At 33.1% G+C, this 22192-nt stretch overlaps 1 protein-coding gene across 6 annotated transcripts in view; it reads left to right on the top strand.

Annotated features, from left to right (window-relative positions):
• The window catches only part of SCN3A (sodium voltage-gated channel alpha subunit 3), an 87493-nt gene that overhangs the window by 53457 nt on the left and 11844 nt on the right, over positions 1 to 22192 (top strand). For all 6 annotated transcript variants that reach the window (XM_021703131.1, XM_044913663.1, XM_021703132.1 and 3 more), the window contains exons 14-19: positions 1087 to 1260; positions 2214 to 2570; positions 4045 to 4515; positions 15018 to 15138; positions 16802 to 16956; positions 17711 to 17884. In XM_021703131.1, coding sequence (XP_021558806.1) covers positions 1087 to 1260; positions 2214 to 2570; positions 4045 to 4515; positions 15018 to 15138; positions 16802 to 16956; positions 17711 to 17884 — 1452 coding nt within the window. The remainder of the gene's footprint in view (positions 1 to 1086; positions 1261 to 2213; positions 2571 to 4044; positions 4516 to 15017; positions 15139 to 16801; positions 16957 to 17710; positions 17885 to 22192) is intronic.

Raw genomic sequence — 22192 nt, 5'->3', positions numbered from 1 at the left:
GGGGGGGGGGTTCTGCCTCTCCCAGGACCCTGAGATCATGACATGAGCTGTCGGGTGCTTAACTGACTGAACCACCCAGACGCCCCTATGTTAGCTGCATTTATACATTTTTAAGAGTAGATAATGATTTCTTTTAATTAACATGATATTTTAGGAAATTTAAATAACTTTGATACCGTTATTTTGACAGAGTTCCTTCAAGGTAAAGGCTGATTTACCTTGTAAATGGTAAGCTTGACTTTATAGTTATAAAATGCAGCTTTTACTTATTGTTAATTAGGATATTTGCCTTAAAAGATTTTTTGCAAGAGTAATTTCATAACTCTTCATGCCCCTGGGTCTCTTAGCCTGTGGTTCTGAGTTAAAAAACAAATTTTGAATTTGTTTCATTTTATTTCTATTGTCAAACACATTCATCCAACCATTCAAATAATTTATTAATTTTAATTATGGGTGTGTGCATACTGAGAATGTTCTCCTGCTGCTTTCAATTAAATCTGCAGCTTCTTGCTCTATCAATCCATTAACCTTAATTCTGAGGCATGCATCCAGAGAATATTATCATAAAACATTTGTGGCAAACTCACTCTTATTTCAGGAATATTTACAAAATTACAGAAATAAGATGGTGTCCCTTTAAAAACCCACAAAGATCAAGAATAAAATATGGTTTTTACCAAATTTAAAATAAATTTAGAGTAACTTCAATTAACATGTAGATTCATTCCTAATGCAATAATACTTAAAACCAAAATTCACTGTGATTATGGGAGAAGGCTGGTGTCCAAAAAGGGGAGTAATTCAGTGGTTACTACTCACTATGAGATTTATTTTTTTTATTTTATTTATTTATGTGAATGAGGAAATGTTTTAAAATCAGATTTTCTTGGAATATCAAGCAGATTTGTTAAATAAAACAAATCCATTTAAAATACTCTCCTGGAAAAAAATGTTAAACTTATATCAGTTTGTCACATTTCTCCATTTTAAATGTTAAATGCTTTTACTCAGGACTATTTAATATTCTTTACAGATTCTTGCAGTGTCAAAAGTTTTTCAGTGTTTGTGATCTCTATTTTACTTTAGGTCTTCACTGGGATCTTCACAGCAGAAATGGTTCTCAAGATCATTGCCATGGATCCATATTATTATTTCCAAGAAGGCTGGAATATATTTGATGGAATTATTGTCAGCCTTAGTTTGATGGAGCTTGGCCTGGCAAATGTGGAGGGATTGTCTGTACTGAGATCATTCAGACTGGTATCTACTTAGATTATGTTTATATTCTATCAGTGGCATAAAATTTATTTCGAAAATGAATCAATGTGTATCTTACATTTACTATTAATATTTTAAATCTACACCAACACACATGATACTCTTAAGAAGATATAAACATTCTCTTTAAAGCTAAGTGTGACTATTTTCTAAGAATGATAAAGATGGTTGAAACACTTCACAATGATTAGCTATCTAGGGCATATTTAAAAACATACATGTGCCTCAGATTAGGTTTTAAATTCACTCAAAAATTTTTTTTGCTTCAACTCTATAAAGAAATGCAAATAACAATTTTAGGCCTCAATTAACCTTAGCTTTTTTTCAACCTTACTTATATTAGTGGGAACTACTTTAAAGGAACATGTAGGGAAATATTTGATACCATTAGCATTTTAAACAATGGTCTAACAAACTTTTTTAAATTTGGCAAAAAAATTTATTTAAAAATATATAAAATTTTATTGGAAATTAAGTAAAATGTATATTTTTTCAAATTGAAAGGAAGCCTTTATGTACATTATTTTTATCAAATTGTTATTTTAGTTTTATTTTATATATATTAAAATATGTAAGTCATACTTTTAATATTTTTTACTCTAAAATATAGTCTGAGGGTGACATTAGTTTGCTAAAATCAATTCAATTTAAATGTCTCTAATCAAAATATTAATTTGTTTTCAGGGATATATCTATTGATGAATCAAGAATGTTTTATTTATCCTGACCTATTTTATTTTTATTTTTGCATTTAATGATTTGATTTATAATTTGTGTATTATTAACTATTTTTTTATTTGAATTTTAGTATGGTTTGAGATTTTATATCCCTCAGAGGTAGGTCTACATTATGGTATAATAATAAAACAATGTCTAACTAACTTCCAAAATTATACTGTGATTACTACTGAAAGTATCTTTTCACTTAATTACAGCTTCGAGTTTTCAAGTTGGCAAAATCCTGGCCCACACTGAATATGCTGATAAAGATCATTGGCAATTCTGTGGGGGCTTTAGGTAACCTCACCTTGGTGTTGGCCATCATTGTCTTCATTTTTGCTGTGGTCGGCATGCAGCTATTTGGTAAGAGCTACAAAGAATGTGTCTGCAAGATCTCCAGTGACTGCCAACTCCCACGCTGGCACATGAATGACTTCTTCCACTCCTTCCTGATTGTGTTCCGTGTGCTGTGTGGAGAGTGGATAGAGACCATGTGGGACTGTATGGAGGTCGCTGGCCAAACCATGTGCCTTATTGTTTTCATGTTGGTCATGGTCATTGGAAACCTTGTGGTACGTATATATTACAAATGCTCATAATTAAGAACAAGATCAGACAGTAGGTAGGAAGGTTGCCTGATGCAATAAATAGCCCTGGTTTTATCATCAATAACGCAGACTTAAATCCCAGCACTAGCACTCTGAGCTTGGGCAAGTTACTTAACTTCTCTGAGTCTGAAGTTTCCCAACTATGAAAGTTGAATAACAAAGCTGAAATCTTATGGTTGGTGTGAGGATTAACTAAAGTGTATCTGTGAAAGTTTGGGAGCAAAAATATTAGTTTTTCTTTGTTTTTTGAGGAAATGTTTTTATGAAGAGTAATTTTATCCCCATATTACCGTTATGGCCTGAATTATTTTTTATCCTATTATTACTTGGAGAAGAAAATGATCTCCAGTAAATCTAAAAATATAACTGTCTATTCTATATTGAAATTGCTCTTTACACATTCGTAGTTCATGTTGGCTTACTCAGAAGCATAAGCTTCATTTTACCAAATTTTGAAGATCAATTTCAATAAATTTTAGGGTACTATATTGTAGCTATGTATTGTAATTATTCAAATGACTTGGAAGGGGACAAAATAGATCCTTCTCTGAATTTGCTTTTTAAAAGAAAATAAATTATTGCAATTTAAGTTATTCACATGTATGGACACTGACCAGATTTAAGAAGCTTACTTTTAGTTCTGACTTAAAAGCACTAATGTATAAGCACAATTTGTATATTTATGTGTTTTAATGCTTACATTTCTCAATTATGTGTGTACGTAGTGGTCTTCGTGCCATCAAACTTAACCTTTCCTTTGAGGTACATTTCAAGTAAGACTGATTTAAAGAATGTTTGTGGGATAACTGTAGACACGTATTTTTTCAGAATAGTGAATTAGGAAGCTCTAGATTCTGACCAAAATCTGATACAGAAATAAGGAAACAAACTAGGGCTCTTGCTTTGATGGGAAATGTGTTAACCTTACATAATTTGCATTTAGAAATTTCGGCTGTTATAAATTTGTGGCCACTGGACAAAGGAATTTATGTTAAAAGTATACTGTTTTAACACATTATCGCCAGGCTATCAAATAAATAAATTATTTATACACATGAAGCTAGACAATTCTCTAGACAAACTGATAACATGAAGTAAAATGACTAGAATTTTTTTTCTCATTGGCCAAAACCATCAAAATGGGATTTTTGTCTCTTCACTGGCAACCCTGAGTAGACAATTTAAGTCTTAGAAGTTCTGGTTTCCTGTTGTCCTTCTTGGTATGAAAGAACAGGCACTTGTTTTATCATATTGCCCTTACAGCAGGTAGAAGGTGTCAGGTCCTTTAAATAGTGTGTGATTAAGACACATGTCTGAAATACAGTAAGCATTCAAGAAGCATTTGTTGAATTAATTTTAGCAAAGATCTATGAGTACCCTGTTTATTATTTTATGTATACTTCATATTAATATAGCAAATTTTCTTTTTTTTGTTTAGGTTCTGAACCTCTTTCTGGCCTTATTGTTGAGCTCATTTAGCTCAGACAATCTTGCTGCTACAGATGATGATAATGAAATGAACAATCTCCAGATTGCAGTAGGAAGGATGCAAAAGGGAATTGATTATGTGAAAAATAAGATACGGGAGTGTTTCAGAAAAACCTTTTTTAGAAAGCCAAAAGTTATAGAGATCCATGAAGGCAACAAAATAGACAGCTGCATATCCAATAATACTGGAATAGAAATAAGCAAAGAACTTAATTATCTTAAAGATGGGAATGGAACCACCAGTGGTGTAGGTACCGGAAGCAGTGTTGAAAAATATGTAATCGATGAAAATGATTATATGTCATTCATAAACAACCCCAGCCTCACTGTAACAGTGCCAATTGCTGTTGGAGAGTCTGACTTTGAAAACTTAAACACTGAAGAGTTTAGCAGTGAGTCAGAACTAGAAGAAAGCAAAGAGGTAAGAATGCTTTTAAAGTTTTTGTTGCATTTCCTATGATAACCATCCATTATGGTTATTTAGTATTTTTATTGTGTTTATATGCATTATTAAAAAGTATATTGAAAGTCATATATACATGGCAGTGTTGGAAAATTATGAGGTATTTTTTATTGGGAAATCCATTCATAGAAATTCCAACTTTCCAAAGGAAATCATCATTCTGAATAATTTGTATATTCATCTTCTTGATAGTTTGAAAATCTGGCTAAAAATGTGGCCTGCCAAAAAATAAACCATATTTAATACATTCTATTCTATACACTGCATTATGCTCTTTAGACATATCAACGAACCATATTTTATTGATCGTTGTGAAAGTGTCCTCTCTTTACTGTCTATGTTAGGTTTTGCTCTGATTTTTTAATGTGAAACTTTTATGTAGTTTTTGTTCACCTCTGAAGTTTTACTGACTATGATAGAGTGTTATTCATTTATGAAAGTGTTACACATATTTGGAATGTGCAAGTAGCACTGATTACATTTTGCCCAGTCAAGGATGAACAAATCCACAGTGTTCCAGGTTAACTTGAAAATGCTAAAACCTACTTAGAAAAGCTCCACTTGAGGATTACAGATAAGAGGTAAAAGTTGAAAAGCTGCTCTTACTTATATTACTAGTTGTTCAAAATAAAACAAAGAAGAAATGGAATTGCTCTTACTGTATGATTAGAATTCACAGAATCCCGTAATAGCTTAATATATTAATTCCGCAATTCTGCGTTATGAACAGGATTAAAATTTTTTACTATTACTTATTTTTGGACTTCTAATATACCAGTGGGAAGTAAGTCTAGCACAGAGTTATGAAAGTTTAGCTTGAGGGTATGATATTAGCACCACAGGAATCAGACCGATGATGTCTGATTTTGTGAGCATATTTTTAAAATTTCTCTTTTTAAGAATGGTATCCATAGAATTTGTATAAGTAACAAGTAGTTGACAATGTCAAAACTCATAGCTCTTGATCCTTTCTGGCATTTCAGTGCTGCTGAGATATAACAGTAAATTTGAAATAATTTTTAAAGGTAAAAACATACACAAAATGAGATATAATATTCTTGGAATTCCACTCAAAGTCCACTTAGTGAGCTCAAATCTAGTTTATATATTGCTCACTCTGATAAAATAAAAATTCAATCTAATTTTATTTTTCATCAACTAATACAGATTTATTGAAGAAAAAAACATCAACTAATTAATGAGCAATTATTGAGCAGTTTTTGTGAACTCAGTACTCTGCTGGATACTAAGAGTAAGAAAGAGTTAAAGGAGAGCTCTATAATATAACTCCCTTCGGGAAATCTCACCATCTTTGAGGAAGCTGACACTAATTCTCAAAAATCATTAAAGACCTATTAAAAAGTTTTATCCTGCCAGACTGAATATAAAAATTATAGGTATTAAGAACAGCAAGAACACAGGAAGTTGCTAAATGGAAGAGATAAAATTAAAATAGGCCTCCAAGTTTGGGTCAAATGAATGATCAAAAAGTCAAAGCAAAACCCTACCGAAGGAAAGCCACAGTTGAGAATGAGCTTGGTATCAAGGTGCAGCAGTGGAACAATCAGCATGAATAAAGTACTGGTTGAGAAGATAGTAGAAAATTTGTTTGGGTGAGTCAGGTATTTTCAGATTGTAAAGTCTCTGAAGTAAGTAGAAAAATTTAGAACGGCCTGCATAGTCAGTACAGAGCTATTTATTCTGAAGCAGGGGAAAGCCAAAAAGGAAGTGATGTTTTAGGAAAGTTTATTTGATATCAATGAGTAAAACAGTTTAGAGTGAGGGATGAAGGGGTTTATCTTGAGGAATGTGGTAGCAATCATTTAACAGCAATGAGGTGATGAAATTCTGGGCTAAGGTAATATGTATGGGCACTGAGACCTTCTGGCAATTTGACAAACTAGTGAAGACTAGGAAATTAGAAAAACGGTAAGTCCACTCTCTGAAATGGCCTTTTTTAGGAAGGTTACTAGGTTTAAGTGGGAAAAGGGAAGAATTCAATTGGAATATACTGAATTAGAAGTGACAGTGTTGGGGGTGCGAGGCTGGGTGAGAAATCAGGGTTTAAAAACAGATTGGATAATTATCTGATTTCTTGAAAATAGAGGAGCTTACCAAAGAAGTAATTATAAAGAGAAAATAAGGGAGGATTAGGAACAAGACTAGCCTGGGATCAAGAAGAGGTAGAAAAATCAAAGAGGTACAGAAATTTTGTTACATTAATATCATAGGTTTTATCACATTGGATTTATGGAAATTAAATATCTTAATTACTTTCTACCAAAAAGTTGGTTTCCAGAATATTTCAAAAACTCTATAATGCCTACAGATATTTCAAATGACTGCTTAGAAAAATACCACCTCACTGTCATGCCTTTTTAATGGCTAGAAAATCATAAATTTGGTATACGGAGACACAATGTCTAGAAAACATTTTATCATCTGAACAAAAATTCCTTTTTGGGTGACTCTTTCTATAACCATTCTATCCTCTTCCAAGCTAAATTTTGGATTCATGGAATCCAAGTATAGAGTGTAATGAAATTGTTTAAAATGTACAGATATATTAGTGTGAAAATTTATCAAACTAAATATAAAATTAAATACTTTTATAAAGCTAGGATAAAATTTCAAATTACTTCACATGGCAGAAATGAATTCAACAATAAATTTTATATGGATGATTTTTAAAATTAGTACCAAAAAAAAAAAAAAACCCTGAAAAAGTTAACAGGGCAATTCTCATATATGCTCACACAAAGATAAAAAGTACAATGTTTTTAAAAATAAAAAGCAAAAAATCAGCACATTCTAACATTATACAGTAGGCTTAGATAAATTCCAGGAAAGGTCAGTTTTAACCTGAAATTTCTGAAAACTGCTGGCACTGAACATAGGTCATGTTTCAGATGCATATTTATGTTGGTTGGGTTATTCTTTTTTAATAACTATTGCACACACAATAGTTATTAGTTATATAGTTATATTAGTTATATAGTTATTACACACAAATGAAAAATAACATAGCCATAAAGTAACATTTTGGTTCATGCTTCTTAGTTTTTTGACCGTGAGTAGAAAAAGAACATTGAGCTATATTTTGAGGCGCAAGAATATCCTTTATTTTTGCTGACAAAGTAAAAATCATACAAACTAAACCAACAGTGATACATTTCTCACTAAAAAATTAATAATAATAAGTAATTTAAAAAACTTGCAATACATTCTGCTTTAAGAAGAGGCAGTAAGTTAATCATTAACTTAGATGGTATTTGAAAACTCTAGTCACTCTACTCCTTACATTCATTTTCATAATACTATATAACTAGCTGTAGTGCAATTGGGGAGAAATGACCCCTAAAAGTTGTTCGAGATAAAGTATGAACTGCTGTTATTATTTTTATAATATATGTATTTTATGGATCGCTAACATAAACAGGCTGGTATGAAAACAAATACAAAGCTTTGCATGAAAAAATGTAAGAGAATTAAAGGTATGAATTGCAAAATAGTGATCTTTTTATCTTGGGAAAACTTGGAATTATACAAATCTTGTGACAAGATATAAAGTAGAATTTTGTTTTTATATTTTTAAAGTTCACGTTATCATGATTTCTTCGAATATTTATAGAACTATGAATTTTTACAGTTTAGTTTTTTAAAAGGTTTCATTGTCTTCCTAGGTGAGGATATGGAATAAATGTTCTTAAGAATCGTATCTGAAGTTGAATTCCAAAGCACAACCTAGCAATATCATACTGTGACCTTCACTGCTTACCGTTCTTACTTCTCACAGGGGTAAAATCAAGCTGGAGCCATCAAGAGTGCAGCTCTGGTGTTTTTTAACCAGCCAGAGGCTCGTGCCACCACTTTTACCCAGGTTACCCAAGCAAGTTGTACATGTACAATCACTTTCGAAGTCAATTTTGACTGGCCTGCATGCTACTCAGCTGTTCCTTCCCCTGCCATGGCAAGGAAGTGCTGGATGTGCCCAGCCGCTCTCTGCTGAATTGTGTGACACATCATAGCATGGTCAGGCGAGATGGGCAGTCCCACATCATATTTGATTCTGCTAATGAGTTTTCCACTTTAGTCTTTTAAACTCTGAAAAGCAATAATTGCATGCTCTATAGGATTTATATCTATTTTGAAACATGATAGGAATGTTTAAAGTTCAATATAGTCAAGAATTTAAGAGAGCATGCATTTTTTTTATTTCTCTGCTTTTATTTCATTAAAATGAGACCACAACTTTTTGTTGTTGTTGATTCAGCCCTTATAAGTAAATTGTATTACCAAAATGAGCCTCATGGGATTTTTTTTGATAGTGCCATTTTCAGATCATTATATTCAGATTCATGAATATAATTTTCAACCCTTATAATTCATTTGCTCCAGATGGAAATGTGTGCTTTCATGGTTTTTTTTTTTTTTTGAAAGGCTCTATAAAAAATAAAAGCAGGGTGATCATAAGTTTTTGGATATGAAGGGCCATAGTCTGTATGTATTTGGGCACCACATATCTTGGATTTTCATGTAGTTTAGGAAAGTTTTTAAGCCGTTATGTCTGTAAAACCTTAAGTGTTCACTGCAAAGTAATCAAAAGAAGGAAAGCATCATGATATGGGATAGTTCACTGCATCCCGATCATTAAGTAATTGGTCCAGTGTACCCACTTTCTTAAAAATTTCCCTAATCTACATTAATCTTCCCTAAATTTTCTACCAAAAACTGAGCAGGTAAAAAAGAGACATAGAAAATGTCCTGTTTTTTAGTATTAATTACAGCTTTATGAGGAGTAAAGGGCATCTCCCAAGATTACTATAGGTTTGTGGATTAACTAAGCCTTTAGTCTATTCTCTTGACTCAACCTTCTCTTGTTGATATCAGTGCTTACTGGAATCTCAGCCAGAGTGGGGGTTCTGGGAGGGAAATTACAAAGGTAGAAGAAAGTTCCTGAGTATTGGCAATTTCAATGCTTTTGGTGAAAAAGAATATCTAACTAGAGTCTGGGGTTGTCTCTAGGTTTAATTCATACCTACTCTCTTCTTCCTTAGGGATAACTGAGAATTAGCTGGAGAATGCAACAAATTCAGAGATAAAATTATTAATAAAATGTAGAAAAAAATATATAGGTCCCTGATTTATGCAATTTTTACTTAGCACTTACTTTTAGTTTGGGGCTGTAAACCAACATTGGCCAGTGAAAAAAATCTCATTTATTCTTTCTTCACAAGCAGAACAGAATTAAATGGTACCGGAAAATTATCTTCTACATCATGTTTGTAACAGTATTCTCTCCTTTTCAAAGCCTTCATGGAAACTGAAAATCGATACTTGATTAAAATCCCAAGCACGTGCCCTTCTAGAAAAGGCACTATGTTCTTTTTTCAGAATCTGGAGAGCAATGGAAGTACCTCTGGGCTTTCTCTGTCTTGCTCTCAGGGTCTTCCAAACACACTCTCTGTGAAACTGAACGTGAGGCAACTCTTCCAGAGGCACAGATGAGTATGTGAATACCATTTTAAACCCATCTTGACCTTCGGAGAACTGTTTTGGTGCTTTCATGTACTTCTGTTGAAATAAAACCTAATTAAGGCTAGTTTAGATGGAAATTTTAACTTCTCAAGATAAACCAGCTTTTTCTTTTGGCTTCTTGATGCCCTTTTACCTTCCTCTTCAACTACCACACAATTATTTGCACTTTCAAAAATCATGTTGTTATTAAGGCCATTTTAAAATTAAAGAAGCACCAGGGCTGTTGCACATTTAAAATATGTTGAGGCAAAACCACATACAGGTGGTTTATACTTTGAACCATTCAATAAGTGGTCTAGAAATGAGAGCTATTGGTTTTAATCTTGTTCTTCCTGCCTTGGACAAGCAGCCCAATGGCCTCCTGGTGTGTCTACCTGTTCTTTAAATGAAATATCATAAGTCAAGATATGGATATGCATATCCAAAAGATCAGACTAAGGCCCTGATAGTATGTGTGACCAAAAGATTTTCCTCTTCTACTTGTAAAACAAAACTGAGAAGTTGTGAGAGAAATGGCTAGATTTTAAAGGCAATCTGTAATGGCTGAATCTTTTATTTTTGCCTCTTGAATCATACAGCAGTTTGTGAGAGTTAAACATTTGATAGCTGATTGAAAATAAATGAAATGTAAGCGCATTTCAGTGGAAGTAGGCCAGTTGCTAACATTCTCTTCTATCTCTGAAAGTTAAATTTCATTATTTAATTGGATAAAAATCAAGAGCAATATTCGTCACAAAGGGGAATTTCTATGTAAGTTCATGTTATTAGAGGGGAAAATGGTCTCATGGCCTTTATGGGTGCTGATTCTGTCATTTCTTATGAATGGTATTTGCAGTTGATCTTCTCGAAAACTTCATATTCAGGTACCATGTCTTTGAGAACATGGTTCTTGGATAAGCGTGCGGCTTCCACAGTATTGCGCCAGGCTTCTGCTATAGCCAGGCATGTTTTCTGTGGCTGAATTAGGCCTGGAGAATGTTGCATCTTAAAACCTGCTTTCCAGTGTGCATTTGTAGAGCATAAGCCATCATCCCTCTGTAGACTCAGTACTTTCTACAAGGGATGGAAGAATCAAACCTTAAGTGCCATAAGATATTGGAGGGGTAAGGAGAAAATAGTACAAGAACACAAGTCTGAACTTGTACTATACGGTTTTATATGGAAGCTTTCTATAGTTATGCCTATATAGCTAATTATATTTTTCTAACTACTTCTGAACAAGTGTTAATTTAGTTATTTAGTATAGTATTGAGTTCCTTAATATGGAAAATTTCATTTCAGGTTTCTTTGCTTTTTTTTTTTATACCATTGTAGTATCACAGCTATGGCAATATAAAGAAAGTAAGTTATTCTTTGTATTTATCGTCAGTCACTTGCTTTTAAATCAGTTACATGCTTTTAACAAATTTGGAAGTCATTTTGGTATGGCTATGATAAGATGTATCACAAATTATACTCTACCAGAGTATGACTGCCAAAGAATTGAAATTAATTAGGAAATGTTTAGATTACATAGATGGTATTATATCAACACATAGGATTTTAAATGCTTAAGTAGTTTTTAGGGCAGAAATTAATTATTTAAAAAGACAGTAGTAAAATTCTTTACATATTTGAGGACTTAAGCTTATCAAGCAGTATATCATAATTGGTAAATTGTTGTACATTAATAAGAACACACTCTAAGCTTTACTTTACAAAAATGTAAATAAATTCACAACTTTTGAAATTTTATGTGGTTGACACAAGATTTTTGTAACTTCATAGAATAAAATGTATGTACTTTCTTATGACAAAAAAAAAATGTGCCCTATGAAGGTTACAACATGAATGAGCTTGATTCTCCAAGTTAAGAAGAATTAACTTTATGTCAACCTCCATAGGGAAAGGAGCCCCCCCACAAAACACTTCTTAGTGAAATGAACCCTAGCCTACCAACTATCTTTTAAGCTTTGGTGCATGAGGGTCTAAAAGACTCTGAACATTCCTTAAGAAGCTTTCCAGAGTATAAGTTTAAAAAGCTTATCCCTATTATCAAAAAAAACTCCTGAATAACAGCGAAGCAGTTCTCCATGCAAAATGAGTTCTGATCATTTGAAAGAGCAGAATACGTGTGGAGTTTTGGCAGGGGGCTGGGGGTGTCTGTTTTAACAACACATGTTATGCCTCATAATAACATGCAGATAGAGGCAAACAAACTCACTGCTGACCCTCTACTTTACAATCTTTACAATATATAAATGCTTAACCTCCATAGCTATTTAGAAAATTGAAAGTATTTATATCCAAACATGTTAACCACATTCACAAAAATATTTATATCTAAAGACAATACTAATAACAAAAATACATCCAGAGGTCAGTACTTGGTAAAGAGTAGATTCAGCTGTCATTCAGATTAGTGGCTACTATTACTTGTGCCATTTGGGTTTGTTTTAAGTATTTGTATTTAAATATAAGACACCTGTAGACTATATGGCAGACAACTATAATGCAAAAAATTGAACATTTCACATTATATTAACAGTGGTAAAATGAGAACAGTATGTTTTCTAGAGTTTTCAAATGGAAAAGTATACATTTATTTGTGTGTATATACACATATACTGATTACTTTCTTCCCCCCTATTTCTTTATTGAATGTCTGCCAATATTTTAGAAAAACATTTTGGAAATACCATGTGTTTTTAATCGCTAAAATATTATTAACTAAATAATCCCTATTCATTAAAAATGTATTTTCTAATACAACTAAATAAACTTCTGTCAAGGCCATTATTGAATTATACAACAAAGTAGAGAGATGAAATTATCTAAACATTATAATTCTCTCTATAAAAGTAATTCAAAAATGCAATCAATCATTTATTGGCTCTCTATAAATTTGATATAACTAGTGTCTATTCTGTGCTTGGGTCTTTTGGTATTTGTATGTGTGTGTGTATTTTTGGTATATATGTTTATGTACATAAATATATAATTTATACCTATGTATAATTTTATGTACATATATAATTTATAAATATTCATGAGAATATCTGATCAAACAAAACAAGTATAATGGCCTAACATTCTATAAAATTTAGCATGGAGAAATCATGCAAGAAAGAAAGGCTTCATGGAGGAGGTGGACCGTGACTAGGCTCAGAAGAAATTATCCAACTTGGTTTGACCAACAGGAAGAAGAAAACATGAAACTTTTTATAACTAATCTCAAAATAATTTGGTTTCTTACTGGATTTACTTATGCAGTGGATATTATTGCTGCCACTCATCAAATGCCATAGTGTTCAACCCATCAACCACCAGTGAAATTGGAAAGGAAGAGTTAATTGCTGAGTTCAAACAGCTATTCAGTTTTTTCTTCATTATATCAAAAGCTGTCACAGTTCTATCCAGTGGTAGCTTTCCTTAAAAGAATAAAGATATTCTGATTATAAGAAGCAGAAAAATCCTGGGGGAAGAAAATATGTCTTGGCCTTTCTCACCTCTCCAAAAAGTAGAGGAATTTAATGGTAAAAACTCTTGCACTATAATGATCCTAAGAACCATCAGCCAAAAATGATGGCCTAGCTTCTCTCGTTAGCATACTCTAGACTAGGAGGTATTTTATTATAGAATTATATTTTGACTTAGAGTATTTTTTCATAATATATTTAATTTTCATAATATATTTAGTTGGACATGATTAACCTCACCTTCAAAGTAACATCACAGAAAATATCATCTGGATAGTACTTTCAACTAGTTCACATTATAAAATATTAAACTACATTTGCATATGATTTCAGTAAATCAGGAATCTTGAGCCAAATTTCCTCCAATATGAGCAATGTTTAGGGAGTCATTTGGGGATTTTTCAGTAAAACATTAACTCTTTCAGAAGGCTAGGGCAGAGTGACCCCTACCACTTAGCTACTAAAGTTAAGGGGGCTTAGAAACCATTACCATGTCCATGTGCTGTTTTTTCATCCTAAAAGCTTTACATTGGTCAGGCTGTGTTGTACGTCATGTCTTTGCAACCATTTTCATAAAATACTGCAAATCCATAATGTCTTCCCAAGTGATCTCAAAGTACTTATATATTTATTCTTGTAACTTTAAGGTGGCTCTTCCTAACCATGTGACATGTCACAACGATTTATTTAAAGGAAAAATCCACAGCCTGATAACTATGTTGAATTCAGAATGTGCTCCTAATAAAAGTCTATACAGATTCTGCCCAATGCCATATACGAAGAAATTTCCATTTCATTTAGAATTCTTTGGCAAGTATTGAATTCATTAAGCAGTTCAAAAAGAGACAGAGAGAGAGATCCATCATTTTTCTGCTAGTAAAGTAAGAAGATTATGTAAGCCAGAGGAAAAATATAGCTCAAAGTTGAAATATAATGACTGTGACTAATGTTAATGTGCTGTTCTTCCTTTCTAAAATTACAGAAACATGGACAGTAGTTAGAAACAACTGGTAATGGTCTTTGCTCTGAAAAATTCCATCGTAAGAAGTGGAAATTACAATTTAATTTGATGCATTTTAATATAATCAGTAGTGAATGTCAGCATACCAAACTTTTATCAAACTATTTTTGATATGGCCTGAGAATTAATTTTTAAACTATTTCATATGGCATCCATATATAAATAGAGATCATAAAACAAATTAACCAGTACAATTCATCCTTTCCAAATCACCCACATTGAATGCTAACCTTTTTCTGTCTAAATCAGGTCAGTAGTTATTACATTGTTTTAAATATTAGGACTTTAATTATGTTAAATTATTAGTACATAATTTATCGGCAATGTTAATAGAGTCAAGTGTGATCACTATCATTTTTTCACACAATGACAAAGAGTTTCCAAATTTGCTGAATAAAAGGGGAGAAAAAAAATCACAATTTGCAATGGGGTTTTGTTTCTAGAAATTAAATGCAACCAGCTCATCTGAAGGAAGCACAGTTGATGTTGCTCCACCCCGAGAAGGTGAACAAGCTGAAATTGAACCTGAGGAAGACCTTAAACCGGAAGCTTGCTTTACTGAAGGTAAACAAGCTCTAATATGATTAAAATGCAATCTCCCCTCTTTTCTTACAGCGACTGAAAATACCTCACTTGAGGGAACTATTTCAAAGAAATGGTAAAGGCATGTTTATCTTTGTTTTTCTCTTTTCTTCTGAAAAGTTAATTTATCTATATTTCCAGATTATATTATAGCAGTGACTGTGCCTGGACAATTAAGATGATCTGACATGTCTTTTTTGTTGTTGTTTTCTTTACCCTCCAGAGTGTGGAGAAGCTAACCCTATGAGATAAATGGCATTCTGGAATGTCATCTCATTGATACAGACTGCAATCCCTTCAGACCTCATTGGCAATGTTGTGATTTGATTTATAGATGCTGCAGTAATTACACCCCATCCCTCACAGTTTCAAATGTGGTTAATTTGTGCTGTGATCAGAGCTGTTTGGGGATGCAGATGTACTGTAGAGCCTTGACAGGCAAACAGTAGTTGTTCTCACAGCGATCAGTACAGTCTCTTGCACACAAATCAATAAAGATTTGCTGATTCAATGTGATTGGATTTAATCCAATGAGTAGTAGCTCAGAGTTAGAGCAAAGAATGGATAGAAATGAGAAATAATATGAAAACTAGGAGGGGGAGGACAAAGGAACAGCGATACTGACTAACAAGATGAGTCATAGGTGTAACTAAGAAAAGCACTGAGGCTGAAAATAAATTAGCTTGGGAAAACTGACAGTGGCTGATACCTAGGAAGACAGGGGGCTTTTCTGTGCATGAAAAGAAGGAAGTGAAAAATTCAGGATCACATCAAAAAATTAATAAACAATTTGAACATGCAGCTTTTCCCCAAACCTGAGAGGTGTTCTTAGACCCTATTTACACCAATGGCCTTCAGGCAAAAAGAGATTCTAACTAGTGTTAAGAATGAATATTTAAGGGTGCCGGGGTGGCTCAGTCGGTTAAGTGACTGCCTTCAGCTCGGGTCATGATCTCAGGGTCCTGGGATCGAGCCCCACATCAGGCTTCCTGCTCGGCAGGAGGCCTGCTTTTCCCTCTCCCACTCCCCCTGCTTAAGTTCCCTCTCTTGCTGTCTCTCTCTCTGTCAAATAAATAAATAATATCTTAAAAAAAAAAAAGTTTATCACCAAAAAAACAATAGTTTAAAAAAAAAGAAAGAAAGAAACTATTTATACTCAGGTAACTCTTGATAAAGTTATTCCTTGAATTTTAGGTGCCTGGCTAAATATATACCTCTGAGAATGATTTACTGTATAGGAAGGATGCTGAAGATAACTAAGGAATGAAGTAGCCAGTTACCTGTAAATGATGATCTGAGATTGGCATGGGAGAAAGCAACAAAGTTATTTTTTCCTATCTAAGATTAGAATATATTTTCTAGGAAAGGTGGAGGTGGGTGGGAAAGCAAAGAAGGTGGGTAGGGTGATGGGCAAAATGGATAAAGGGGATTAATAAGTACAAACTTCCAGTTTTAAGATAAATAAGTCATGGAGATGAAAAGTATAGCAAAGAGAATACAGTCAGTAATACTGTAATAACTTTGTATGTGACAGATGGTGACTACACTTATTGTGGTGAGCACTTAGTACGTATGCAATTGTTGAATCCATATGTTGTACAAAATACTTTTTTTCTAATTTCTTATATTTAATGTTATATTTTAGGATGTATTAAAAAGTTTCCATTCTGTCAAGTAAGTATAGAAGAGGGCAAAGGAAAGGTCTGGTGGAATCTTCGGAAAACCTGCTACAGCATTGTTGAACACAACTGGTTTGAGACTTTCATTGTCTTCATGATTCTTCTCAGCAGTGGTGCTTTGGTAAGTGAAATGCAAAGTGGTAAGAGTCAGGTTCTAATGAAATAACTTATTTTCTGAAAATATCACAAAGAGACAATGAGTTTAAGATGCAAAAGAGGAGGTGTATCTATGCCTGGCAGAGCATGGCACCCAGGGTTTAACTATGCAAAATTCAGTACATAATAAATCAGACCTATGAACAGCCAGATGGAATTTCTCATCTGGTGTTTATCTAATAGATGTTTTCCTCACTGAGACAACCATTTACAGAGACACCCTGTAACGACGTTAACTTCCATGTCAAATACCATCCAGTTCACCCTAATAATTACATTAACATTTATGGACTAAAAGTGTATTTTGTTTTCTTTATGTATAATCAATTTACTCTTTCAAAATAAGCCAGATCAGTCAGGGAATCATTGAAAGTAATACTGGAATAGGCCAAGTCTATCGCCCATTAATAGAACTTCTAGTTATTTCCTGAGTTCATATTATTTCTCTAAAAGCATGTCTTTATAGCAGTTAATTGAGATAGAGATTTTGGGGTGAGAGGCAGGAAAGAAAGAACATACTAAATCAGTAAAGATACTGACATTTCCTTGCCAATATTTTCTGTTAGTTTTAGTCTTCAGCTTTTGTCTGGTGTTTGTCAGATATTAGCCAATATTTATCAAATTACTGCTTTGTACCCAATATTATACTAAGCAATTTTATCAAGTATTTGGGGAAGGCCAGCCATTCAAATAAAATAAAAGCATTTTTTGATTCGCAGGCTTTTGAAGATATATACATTGAACAGCGAAAGACTATCAAAACCATGCTAGAATATGCTGACAAGGTCTTCACTTACATATTCATTCTGGAAATGCTCCTCAAATGGGTAGCTTATGGATTTCAAACATATTTCACCAATGCCTGGTGCTGGCTAGATTTCTTGATTGTCGATGTAAGTATCCTGAGTGATTTTTATGAAATTATTTTTTAAAGAGGCAAGTTTGACATTTCATATATTCCTGATTAAAACCTTGATTTTGAAAACCTAGCTTCACCAATGCTGACACAACTACGCAGTTAAAAAAAAAACTACAATAAACGTAAAAATTAGGAAAGTTTCATGGGAAATGGTAGAAGAGGTCCTAAAAATGTGGACAGTGGTAAGGAAAGCACAGATTGTTCTATGCCACAAGCAGACAATTCTTTTTCTGAAAGTTAAGGACCTCAAGGTAGGGAATAGCTAAAAATCTGTTGACAGATCTAAGCACTTAGCCTATTAACAGTTACATTTTAAAAAAACAACTCCAGGAGATAAAATCAAGACAGATTTGGGGCTCCTGGGTGGCTCAGTTGGTTAAGCATCTGCCTTTGGCTCAGGTCATGATCCCGAGGTCCTGGGATCGAGTTCCGCATCAGGCTCCCTGCTCAGCGGGAAGCCTGCTTCCCCCTCTCCCCACTTGTGCTCTCTCTTGCTCTGTTGATATCTCTCAAATAAATAAATAAGTAAATAAAATCTTCTAAAAAAAAAAAAAAGGACAGATTTGGGGCCAGGAATTGCAAGATTGCATTTTAATCCCTTACTAGAGTACCTGTTACTAAATAATGTTAAAATAACCCATTTACTGTATTCATTCGGTCACATACCCAGAGAGACAATATAAAGTACATTTCCATTCTTAAATCAGTAGTTAGATATCCCAGTAGCTATTCAGAAATTTACCATGCAAAGAGTTAGGTGTAGGAGCCCTGCTCTGAATCTGATTACCCTGGGGTGAGCAGTCATAAAAACATTACCAATTATAGGATCTGTCTGACTTGCAGCTTATTTTCTCATTCCAAGCAATGAAGAAGCACTGGGGCAAAATGACAGTCATTTGGTTCTTTGTAGTCTGTGATATTCCATTGCACAAGGTTTTACAGCCTCCCAACAAAACAAGGTACTTTAAGCACTATCTCTAGCCATTCCCTAGCAATCATAAAGCACTTTATTTTTAGCTCTAACACTTGCCAATAAGAATCAATAATTGCTGTATGTGTACATTCATTCTTTTTATCATTTTGACAAGTGTGGGCCTATCTAAATTCTACTCCCCTTTCTCACACACATACACACTTAGAGTGCTATAACCAAAATGTGTTTAACCCTTTGAGTTGATAAGAAATCTGCTACCAAGTCACTTTAATAGAGCAGAAATGATTTCCAATTTCCATGGTTGGCTTTTAATGGATAATAGAGGTCAATTTTAATGTTATCCTGAAAAGCTATCCATAAAGGGAAGTTTAATATTCTTATAATCTGAAGCTGGAATGAGCTTCAAAGAATATCTAAGGCTTTATTCTAGACATTAGGGAAACTGAAGCCTCAGTTTAAATAATTTTCCTAAGATAACACAACTACTTAGTAACAAAGCTAAGATTAGTATCCAAATTTCCTAATTCTCAATTCAGTTCTTCTTTACTCCAAGGGTTTCCTATCTAACTGCTATAAATGTAATACTCTATTTTCAGACTGGCTTTGGGATTCAGCATTTATAATCTCCAGCTTTTCCGTGAAATAATGGAACACTGAATGCATTTAAGAATCCTTTTTGGTTCAGAAAGATTTTATCATGCATGAAGATCATTTACAAATGTGATAGAACTCCAGAAAATTCTGAAATTTACTGAAATATTTACATTTACTGAAATACTACATTGTACTTCAAGTATTTCCATATATTTGGCCCATATAGAAAATATGAGTAAGATGTAAAAATTTCTCAAGAGCAGGGGTTTTGTAGCCTATTTGTATCCTTAGATACACCTAATATAGATACTTAAATATCTATTGAATAATATCTAAATGAATAGATTTAATTTCAAAGAAATTACTTCCCTTTTAGTGAGTCTCAATTAGTACACTGAAACTGGGTAATTAAAGTCTTCTACTTTGGGACAAGTTATGTTATCTTAAATGAGTCTATTCTTCTTTACAAAGCCAGGGCGGAAATATGTGGATTAATATAACCTCAGTAAATGTAGAGATAAAACTGTTTTTGAAAGTACAAGTAAAACATACTTAAAAGAGCTTCACCAGTCCATCAGGTATATTGATGTAAAAAAACTAAAAAGCTACCAAAAGCTTACCAAGGGGGAAAAAAAAAAAAATCTGAGGTGTAAGTAAAGTACTTCAAACCAGAAGGAATAAGCTTTCAAACCTTAAAAAATTTATTTGTGTAAAAAATGTAATCTCTTCAATTTCTTACCTAAAAGTAAAAGTAGACTGCAATGGGATATCTATTGAACCTCCTAACATTTATTCATTTATTTGATATATGTGTTGAGCACCTAAAAAGGGCCATATGCCATTTTAAACAAAAGAGGTATGAACATGAACAGACCAAGCCCTATTAGGGCTTACACCTTGTGGGAGGAAGGAACAAACAGTAAAGAGGTAAACAAGTAATATTTAAAAATAAGCTATTTTGTCACAGGTGATATGATTGTTTTTCCTATTTGGGTTTTTGCTTCTTGGCTTTGTTTTTTGTCATGAAGAAATGTTTCACATTGATTTGGTCAAATTTATCAGTCACATTTTTTTCTCCTTCTTGGTTTTTGTTCATGCTTCTGAAGGCCCTTTCTTATCAAGATTATTAAAACATTTTTCCAGGTTTTTCCCCAGTTTTACAGTTTGAGTTTTGTTTGTGTTTCTTCATCCATTTTTATTTTATATTTTAATTTTTTATCAGTCTGAAATCTATTTTGGTATAAAGTGTGAGGTTAGGATCCAATATTATTTTCCTCAAAATGGTCTCTCATTTATTTTTTTCACCTCTCATTTGAAATGCTACCTTTATCTACATGCTAAATCTCAGCATGTCTTAGGCCTAATTTGGACTTTGTCTACTAACTTCTTTGTCTACTAATATGACAGCTTTAATTATTGCAGATTTATAATTGGCTTTAATTCTAGTGGGGTCAGTCCTCTCTGTTCTTCTTCTTAAAATAGTATTTTAAGTTATACTTTTTCATGTTAATATTTTAAAATGTATGTAGTTCCAAAAGACTCCTACACAACTTTTTTAAAAATATATGAAAAAAATTATTGGTTAGCACCTAAAATAATTATAGTATTGCTTATAATAGTATTTCACTTTATTCCCTTTTTTTTTGACGTCAACAATAATATATCTGCAAATATTGAATTCTTCTACTTTTCAAATCCATATAGCTCTTATTTCTTTCTCCAGAAAATGTTAAAAAAATAACATTGGTAGTGGGCATAGTCTTTTAGCCCACTTTAATGAGAATGCTTCTAGATTTTGCCATCAAAATTTATGCAAGTGTTTGGATTGAAATGTATCATTGGAATGCATGGAAGTGATTACATGGTTTTCATTTCAACTTGCTCATACTGAAGCTTAAAAAAAAAATTATCTTTAGCCATTTTAAAGAGAAATACATTCATATTATATGGTTCATTAACCAATCACAGAACTCCTAGGGTCTTCTTCAGAACCATCAAATCCCGCCTGCATTATTTCTCTTTCTCAGTCTCACTGCCATAGGAATGCAGAAAGGTGTGGATGACAACTAAACCATCCCCCTGAAACTTCTTTTTTTTTTTTTTTTTTTTTTTTTTTTTTTTATTTATTTATTTGAGAGAGAGAGAATGAGAGACAGAGAGCATGAGAAGGAGGAGGGTCAGAGGGAGAAGCAGACTCCCCGCCGAGTAGGGAGCCCGATGCGGGACTCGATCCCGGGACTCCAGGATCATGACCTGAGCCGAAGGCAGTCGCTTAACCAACTGAGCCACCCAGGCGCCCCCCCCTGAAACTTCTAACAGAGAGTTTTATATATTTGCTATACTGTGAGGCACCTAGATTCATATAAATTTATACTAAAAATTCAGTCTTTGTCAAAGGGCTTCTGTTACACTTGCACACATTAGCAAGAGTGCCTTTTATGTTTAGCACATAAGAGATGAGGATAAAAATACTATATATTGAAAGGTTGGGGACATGTTTGCTGAGGTGGAAAACACACTGGACTAGAAAACAGAAGACATAAATTCTAGTTATGGTCTTGCCCCTTGCTACCTTTTCCTAGACTAGTCATTTAACCACTCTCAGACAGATAATAAGTAAAAAAGCACACTACCAATATGTGTTGGTATCTTCAAATTTTAAGTACATTGCAAATCTTTAAAATTATTTATTTCAAAATTGCCTTTAAGGTATATTAAGTTTTTTGCATTAGTTAACTCAATAAATGAGTTTTT

This window comes from Neomonachus schauinslandi, chromosome 3 (assembly GCF_002201575.2).
Source record: "Neomonachus schauinslandi chromosome 3, ASM220157v2, whole genome shotgun sequence".
Lineage (NCBI taxonomy): Eukaryota > Metazoa > Chordata > Mammalia > Carnivora > Phocidae > Neomonachus > Neomonachus schauinslandi.
Note: the sequence above shows the minus strand (reverse complement) of the source record. Positions and strands in the feature narration are given on the sequence as shown.